Source organism: Panulirus ornatus, chromosome 30, assembly GCF_036320965.1.
Source record: "Panulirus ornatus isolate Po-2019 chromosome 30, ASM3632096v1, whole genome shotgun sequence".
Taxonomy (NCBI): Eukaryota; Metazoa; Arthropoda; class Malacostraca; order Decapoda; family Palinuridae; genus Panulirus; species Panulirus ornatus.
In genome coordinates, this window is record NC_092253.1 from 12,481,308 (window position 1) to 12,491,269 (window position 9,962).

Below are 9,962 nucleotides of genomic sequence, written 5' to 3' on the forward strand. Positions count from 1 at the left end.
GGTATACCACATCGCTCCAATTCACTCTATTCCTTGCCCTCCTTTCACCGTCCTGCATGTTCAGGCCCCGATCACACAAAATCTTTTTCACTCCGTCTTTCCACCTCCAATTTGGTCTCCCTCTTCTCCTCGTTCCCTTCACCTCCGACACATATATCCTCTTGGTCAATCTTTCCTCACTCATTCTCTCCATGTGCCCAAACCATTTCAAAACACACTCTTCTGCTCTCTCAACCACGCTCTTTTTATTTCCACACATCTCTCTTACCCTTACGTTACTTACTCGATCAAACCACCTCACACCACACATTGTCCTCAAACATCTCATTTCCAGCACATCCATCCTCCTGCGCACAACTCTATCCATAGCCCACGCCTCGCAACCATACAACATTTTTGGAACCACTATTCCTTCAAACATACCCATTTTTGCTTTCCGAGATAATGTTCTCGACTTCCACACATTCTTCAAGGCTCCCAGGATTTTCGCCCCCTCCCCCACCCTATGATCCACTTCCGCTTCCATGGTTCCATCCGCTGCCAGATCCACTCCCAGATATCTAAAACACTTCACTTCCTCCAGTTTTTCTCCATTCAAACTCACCTCCCAGTTGACTTGACCCTCAAACCTACTGTACCTAATAACCTTGCTCTTATTCACATTTACTCTTAACTTTCTTCTTCCACACACTTTACCAAACTCAGTCACCAGCTTCTGCAGTTTCTCACATGAATCAGCCACCAGCGCTGTATCATCAGCGAACAGCAACTGACTCACTTCCCAAGGTCTCTCATCCCCAACAGACTTCATACTTGCCCCTCTTTCCAAAACTCTCGCACTCACCTCCCTAACAACCCCATCCATAAACAAATTAAACAACCATGGAGACATCACACACCCCTGCCGTAAACCTATATTCACTGAGAACCAATCACTTTCCTCTCTTCCTACACGTACACATGCCTTACATCCTCGATAAAAACTTTTCACTGCTTCTAACAACTTGCCTCCCACACCATATATTCTTAATACCTTCCACAGAGCATCTCTATCAACTCTATCATATGCCTTCTCCAGATCCATATATATATATATATATATATATATATATATATATATATATATATATATATATATATATATATATATATATATATATATATATATATATATATATATATATATATATATATATATATATATATATATATATATATATATATATATAAATATATATATATATATATATATATATATATATATATATATATATATATATATATATATATATATATATATATATATATATATATATATATATATATATATATATATTTATCCCTGGGGATAGGGGATTAAGAATACTTCCCACGTATTCCCTGCGTGTCGTAGAAGGCGACTAAAAGGGGAGCGAGCGGGAGGCTGGAAATCCTCCCCTCTTTCTTTCTTTTTTTTTTTTTTTTTTTTTTTCCCAAAAGAAGGAACAGAGGGGGCCAGGTGAGGATATTCCACAAAGGCCCAGTCCTCTGTTCTTAGCGCTACCTCGCTAACGCGGGAAATAGTGAATAGTTTAAAAGAAAAAAGAATATATATATATATATAAACCATTCTTTTCTTTTTTATTTCCATTTTCTAAAACCAGTCATAGACGAGACAATATGGAGCTTTATATTTGTCATTCTACGCGCGTTCGTCTCAATCATCGCGCAGTATGTTTTTCTTTATATATTGTAAAATCTGATATTCAGTGATTCTTATAATTGTGTTTTTTGGATATTTATTGCTATAAGAATTTCTTAAGCAGTTTTCTTTGCCGATGAAATTTACATCCCTTAGCATGCTGCATAAAACTGACAGTTACTCCGGTAGAATTTGCAGTTGAATCACATTAAGTTTTCTATTATGAGTTGGTGGCACAGATCATCCTTTCGTGACATGGAATGCAAAAGGTTTGATTCCAGCCTCACGAAGAGGATTTGTTTGATAAGATTTGTAGCTCCACTCAAATCAATAATTTTTTTATTTACTTTGTTATCTATACACCAATGGTGTTTTATTTACTGTAAATAAGTTCACAGTATCTCTAGAGTTTTGCTTTATTCAGAAAAGTACAGGTCATTTGGGAATCATATCCATGACATTCTGAAACACCGGTATAAGATGAGCGGTGAGGAGTTCAGTGCTGAATATGAACAGACTAACAGCATACCCGCCAGTGAGGACAACAAACATGCCCTGAAAAAGAATGAGAAAGATTAAAAAGATAGTGTAAACAGAAAATGGAAATATGAAATAAAACAATATATATATATATATACGTATATATATATATATATATATATATATATATATATATATATATATATATATATATATATATATATATATATATATATATATATATATATATATATTTTATTTTTTCCAAAAGAAGGAACAGAGAAGGGGGCCAGGTGAGGATATTCCCTCAAAGGCCCAGTTCTCTGTTCTTAACGCTACCTCGCTAATGCGGAAAATGGCGAATAGTATTAAAAGAAAAAGAATATATATATATTTTGAAGGTTTGTTGAATGTGTTTGATGATAGAGTGGCAGATATAGAGTGTTTTGGTCGAGGTGGTGTGCAAAGTGAGAGGGTTAGGGAAAATGATTTGGTAAACAGACAAGAGGTAGTAAAAGCTTTGCGGAAGATGAAAGCCGGCAAGGCAGCAGGTTTGGATGGTATTGCAGTGGAATTTATTAGAAAAGGGGGTGACTGTATTGTTGACTGGTTGGTAAGGTTATTTAATGTATGTATGACTCATGGTGAGGTGCCTGAGGATTGGCGGAATGCGTGCATAGTGCCATTGTACAAAGGCAAAGGGGATAAGAGTGAGTGCTCAAATTACAGATGCATAAGTTTGTTGAGTATTCCTGGTAAATTATATGGGAGGGTATTGATTGAGAGGGTGACGGCATGTACAGAGCATCAGATTGGGGAAGAGCAGTGTGGTGTCAGAAGTGGTAGAGGATGTGTGGATCAGGTGTTTGCTTTGAAGAATGTACGTGAGAAATACTTAGAAAAGCAAATGGATTTGTATGTAGCATTTATGGATCTGGAGAAGGCATATGATAGAGTTGATGGAGATGCTCTGTGGAAGGTATTAAGAATATATGGTGTGGGAGGCAAGTTGTTAGAAGCAGTGAAAAGTTTTTATCGAGGATGTAAGGCATGTGTACGTGTAGGAAGAGAGGAGAGTGATTGGTTCTCAGTGAATATAGTTTTGCGGCAGGGGTGTGTGATGTCTCCATGGTTGTTTAATTTGTTTATGGATGGGGTTGTTTGGGAGGTGAATGCAAGAGTTTTGGAAAGAGGGGCAAGTATGAAGTCTGTTGGGGATGAGAGAGCTTGGGAAGTGAGTCAGTTGTTGTTCGCTGATGATACAGCGCTGGTGGCTGATTCATATGAGAAACTGCAGAAGCTGGTGACTGAGTTTGGTAAATTGTGTGGAAGAAGAAAGTTAAGAGTAAATGTGAATAAGAGCAAGGTTATTAGGTACAGTAGGATTGAGGGTCAAGTCAATTGGGAGGTGAGTTTGAATGGAGAAAAACTGGAGGAAGTGAAGTGTTTTAGATATATGGGAGTGGATCTGTCAGCGGATGGAACCATGAAAGCGGAAGTGGATCATAGGGTGGGGGAGGGGGCGAAAATTCTGGGAGCCTTGAAGAATGTGTGGAAGTCGAGAACATTATCTCGGAGAGCAAAAATGGGTATGTTTGAAGGAATAGTGGTTCCAACAATGTTGTATGGTTGCGAGGCGTGGGCTATGGATAGAGTTTTGCGCAGGAGGATGGATGTGCTGGAAATGAGATGTTTGAGGACAATGTGTGGTGTGAGGTGGTTTGATCGAGTAAGTAACGTAAGGGTAAGAGAGATGTGTGGAAATAAAAAGAGCGTGGTTGAGAGAGCAGAAGAGGGTGTTTTGAAATGGTTTGGGCACATGGAGAGAATGAGTGAGGAAAGATTGACCAAGAGGATATATGTGTCGGAGGTGGAGGGAACGAGGAGAAGTGAGAGACCAAATTGGAGGTGGAAAGACGGAGTGAAAAAGATTTTGTGTGATCGGGGCCTGAACATGCAGGACGGTGAAAGGAGGGCAAGGAATAGAGTGAATTGGATCGATGTGGTATACCGGGGTTGACGTGCTGTCAGTGGATTGAATCAATGCATGTGAAGCGTCTGGGGTAAACCATGGAAAACTGTGTAGGTATGTATATTTGCGTGTGTGGACGTATGTATATACATGTGTATGGGGGTGGGTTGGGCCATTTCTTTCGTCTGTTTCCTTGCGCTACCTCGCAAACGCGGGAGACAGCGACAAAAAAAAATATATATATATATAAATATATATATATATATATATATATATATATATATATATATATATATATATATATATATATATATATATATATATTTCCTTTTTCGCTGTCTCCCGCGTTTGCGAGGTAGCGCAAGGAAACAGACGAAAGAAATGGCCCAACCCACCCCCTACACATGTATACACATACGTCCACTCACGCAAATATACATACCTACACAGCTTTCCATGGTTTACCCCAGACGCTTCACATGCCTTGATTCAATCCACTGACAGCACGTCAACCCCGGTATACCACATCGATCATCACATCTGCCTTCATCTATGTTCCATCCCCATCCATCATCTCTCCTCTCCTGTTCCTCCACTCTTCGGACACAATTTTCACTCATCTTCCTTTCCCTCTTTGGTCCTCATCACCTATCTTTTCATCTTCTCTCATCTTTGTGCCCAAACCATTTCAAAACACCTCTTCTGCTCTCTCAACCACGCTCTTTTTATTTCCACACATCTCTCTTACCCTTACGTTACTTACCCCCCCCCCCCCCCCCCCCCCCCCCCCCCCCCCCCCCCCCCCCCCCCCCCCCCCCCCCCCCCCCCCAAAAAAAAAAAAAAAAAAAAAAAAAAAAAAAAAAAAAAAAAAAAAAAAAAAAAAACCCTATGCTCCACTTCCGCTTCCATGGTTCCATTCGCTGCCAGATCCACTCCCAGATATCTAAAACACTTTACTTCCTCCAGTTTTATATTATAATATATATATATATATATATTATATATTATATATATATATATATATATATATATATATATATATATATATATATATATATATTATATATATATATATATATTTTTTTTTTTTTTTTTTTTTTATACTTTGTCGCTGTCTCCCGCGTTTGCGAGGTAGCGCAACGAAACAGACGAAAGAAATGGCCCAACCCCCCCCCATGCACATGTATATACATACGTCCACACACAGCTTTCCATGGTTTACCCCAGACGCTTCACGTGTCTTGATTCAATCCACTGACAGCACGTCAACCCCGGTATACCACATTGCTCCAATTCACTCTATTCCTTGCCCTCCTTTCACCCTCCTGCATGTTCAGGCCCCGATCACACAAAATCTTTTTCACTCCATCTTTCCACCTCCAATTTGGTCTCCCTCTTCTCCTCGTTCCCCTCCACCTCCGACACATATATCCTCTTGGTCAACTTTCCTCACTCATTCTCTCCATGTGCCCAAACCATTTCAAAACACCCTCTTCTGCTCTCAACCACGCTCTTTTTATTTCCACACATCTCTCTCACCCTTACGTTACTTACTCGATCAAACCACCTCACACCACATATTGTCCTCAGACATCTCATTTCCAGCACATCCATCCTCCTGCGCACAACTCTATCCATAGCCCAAGCCTCGCAACCATACAACATTGTTGGAACCACTATTCCTTCAAACATACCCATTTTTGCTTTCCGAGATAATGTTCTCGACTTCCACACATTCTTCAAGGCTCCCAGAATTTTCGCCCCCTCCCCCACCCTATGGTCCACTTCTGCTTCCATGGTTCCATCCGCTGCCAGATCCACTCCCAGATATCTAAAACACTTCACTTCCTCCAGTTTTTCTCCATTCAAACTCACCTCCCAATTGACTTGACCCTCAACCCTACTTTACCTAATAACCTTGCTCTTATTCACATTTACTCTTAACTTTCTTCTTCCACACACTTTACCAAACTCTGTCACCAGCTTCTGCAGTTTCTCACATGAATCAGCCACCAGCGCTGTATCATCAGCGAACAACAACTTACTCACTTCCCAAGCTCTCTCATCCCCAACAGACTTCATACTTGCCCCTCTTTCCAAAACTCTTGCATTTACCTCCCTAACAACCCCATCCATAAACAAATTAAACAACCATGGAGACATCACACACCCCTGCCGCAAACCTACATTCACTGAGAACCAATCACTTTCCTCTCTTCCTACACGTACACATGCCTTACATCCTCGATAAAAACTTTTCACTGCTTCTAACAACTTGCCTCCCACACCATATATTCTTAATACCTTCCACAGAGCATCTCTATCAACTCTATCATATGCCTTCTCCAGATCCATAAATGCTACATACAAATCCATTTGCTTTTCTAAGTATTTCTCACATACATTCTTCAAAGCAAACACCTGATCCACACATCCTCTACCACTTCTGAAACCACACTGCTCTTCCCCAATCTGATGCTCTGTACATGCCTTCACCCTCTCAATCAATACCCTCCCATACAATTTACCAGGAATACTCAACAAACTTATACCTCCGTAATTTGAGCACTCACTCTTATCCCCTTTTCCTTTGTACAATGGCACTATGCACGCATTCCGCCAATCCTCAGGCACCTCACCATGAGTCATACATACATTAAATAACCTTACCAACCAGTCAACAATACAGTCACCCCCTTTTTTAATAAATTCCACTGCAATACCATCCAAACCTGCTGCCTTGCCGGATTTCATCTTCCGCAAAGCTTTTACTACCTCTTCTCTGTTTACCAAATCATTTACCCTAACCCTCTCACTTTGCACACCACCTCGACCAAAACACCCTATATCTGCCACTCTATCATCAGACACATTCAACATATATATATATATATATATATATATATATATATATATATATATATATATATATATATATATATATATATATATATATATATATATATATATATATATATAGGTAAACGTATGTCCTTCATATTTCTAAAGTAGAGATCTTTACACTAGCGTAAGATATACATGTTTCTTTAATGTTTATTCCACATCTTACCCATAAGTTAGTAAAGGCCAGCGGCAGGGAAACTGTAACCTTTGTTGGAGGGCGAGCACACATACTTGAATTTGGAGAACTCTGTTTCAGGTACAGGTCAATAAGTCCAAACTCCGCCATTACCATGATCCTATACCAAAGAAAATTACAAGTATTACTTCAGCGGCAATGGGGTTCATCGGAGAAATGTACAGATAGTAAATACAATTTACTTAACCAAGGTACCTTATTCCTGGTCTGAAAACAAGCTATATATATATATATGTATATATATATATATATATATATATATATATATATATATATATATATATATATATATATATATATATATATATATATATATACATATATATATATATGTTTATATATATATTTATTTTTTTTGCTTTGTCGCTGTCTCCCGCGTTTGCGAGGTAGCGCAAGGAAACAGACGAAAGAAATGGCCCAACCCACTCCCATACACATGTATATACATACGTCCACACACGCAAATATACATACCTACACAGCTTTCCATGGTTTACCCCAGACGCTTCACATGCCTTGATTCAATCCACTGACGGAACGTCAACCCCGGTATACCACATCGCTCCAATTCACTCTATTCCTTGCCCTCCTTTCACCCTCCTGCATGTTCAGGCCCCGATCACACAAAATCTTTTTCACTCCATCTTTCCACCTCCAATTTGGTCTCCCTCTTCTCCTCGTTCCCTCCACCTCCGACAGATATATCCTCTTGGTCAATCTTTCCTCACTCATTCTCTCCATGTGCCCAAACCATTTCAAAACACCCTCTTCTGCTCTCTCAACCACGCTCTTTCTATTTCCACACATCTCTCTTACCCTTACGTTACTTACTCGATCAAACCACCTCACACAACACATTGTCCTCAAACATCTCATTACCAGCACATCCATCCTCCTGCGCACAACTCTATCCATAGCCCACGCCTCGCAACCATACAACATTGTTGGAACCACTATTCCTTCAAACATACCCATTTTTGCTTTCCGAGATAATGTTCTCGACTTCCACACATTCTTCAAGGCTCCCAGAATTTTCGCCCCCTCCCCCACCCTATGATCCACTTCCGCTTCCATGGTTCCATCCGCTGCCAGATCCACTCCCAGATATCTAAAACACTTCACTTCCTCCAGTTTTTCTCCATTCAAACTCACCTCCCAATTGACTTGACCCTCAACCCTACTGTACCTAAAAACCTTGCTCTTATTCACATTTACTCTTAACTTTCTTCTTTCCCACACTTTACCAAACTCAGTCACCAGCTTCTGCAGTTTCTCACATGAATCAGCCACCAGCGATGTATCATCAGTGAACAACAACTGACTCACTTCCCAAGCTCTCTCATCCCCAACAGACTTCATACTTGCCCCTCTTTCCAAAACTCTTGCATTCACCTCCCTAACAACCCCATCCATAAACAAATTAAACAACCATGGAGACATCACACACCCCTGCCGCAAACCTACATTCACTGAGAACCAATCACTTTCCTCTCTTCCTACACGTACACATGCCTTACATCCTCGATAAAAACTTTTCACTGCTTCTAACAACTTGCCTCCCACACCATATATTCTTAATACCTTCCACAGAGCATCTCCATCAATTCTATCATATGCCTTCTCCAGATCCATGAATGCTACATACAAATCCATTTGCTTTTCTAAGTATTTCTCACATACATTCTTCAAAGCAAACACCTGATCCACACATCCTCTACCACTTCTGAAACCACACTGCTCTTCCCCAATCTGATGCTCTGTACATGCCTTTACCCTCTCAATCAATACCCTCCCATATAATTTACCAGGAATACTCAACAAACTTATACCTCTGTAATTTGAGCACTCACTCTTATCCCCTTTGCCTTTGTACAATGGCACTATGCACGCATTCCGCCAATCCTCAGGCACCTCACCATGAGTCATACATACATTAAATAACCTTACCAACCTGTCAATAATACAGACACCCCCTTTTTTAATAAATTCCACTGCAATACCATCCAAACCTGCTGCCTTGCCGGCTTTCATCTTCCGCAAAGCTTTTACTACCTCTTCTCTGTTTACCAAATCATTTTCCCTAACCCTCTTACTTTGCACACCACCTCTACCAAAACACTCTATATCTGCCACTCTATCATCAAACACATTCAACAAACCTTCAAAATACTCACTCCATCTCCTTCTCACATCACCACGACTTGTTATCACTTCCCCATTTGCGCCCTTCGCTGAAGTTCCCATTTGCTCCCTTGTCTTACGCACTTTATTTACCTCCTTCCAGAACATCTTTTTATTCTCCCTAAAATTTAATGATACTCTCTCACCCCAATTCTCATTTGCCCTATTTTTCACCTCTTGCACCTTTCTCTTGACCTCCTGTCTCTTTCTTTTATACATCTCCCACTCAATTGCATTTTTTCCCTGCAAAAATCTTCCAAATGCCTCTCTCTTCTCTTTCACTAATAATCTTACTTCTTCATCCCACCACTCGCTACCCTTTCTAATCAACCCACCTCCCACTCTCCTCATGCCACAAGCATCTTTTGCGCAATCCATCATTGATTCCCTAAATACATCCCATTCCTCCCCCACTCCCCTTACTTCCATTGTTCTCACCTTTTTCCATTCTGTACTCAGTCTCTCCTGGCACTTCCTCACACAAGTCTCCTTCCCAAGCTCACTTTCTCTCACCACCCTCTTCACCCCAACATTCACTCTTCTTTTCT

At 40.1% G+C, this 9,962-nt stretch overlaps 1 protein-coding gene across 1 annotated transcript in view; it reads right to left on the reverse strand.

Annotated features, from left to right (window-relative positions):
- Positions 1 to 2,089: 2,089 nt before the first annotated feature.
- Positions 2,090 to 9,962, reverse strand: part of LOC139758275 (glutamate receptor 3-like) — a 50,715-nt gene continuing 42,842 nt past the window's right edge. Inside the window, exons 6-7 of the mRNA XM_071679485.1 lie at positions 7,204 to 7,333; positions 2,090 to 2,236 (exon numbers count right to left, since the gene is read on the reverse strand). Coding sequence (XP_071535586.1) covers positions 2,117 to 2,236; positions 7,204 to 7,333 — 250 coding nt within the window. The 3' untranslated portion in view covers positions 2,090 to 2,116. The remainder of the gene's footprint in view (positions 2,237 to 7,203; positions 7,334 to 9,962) is intronic.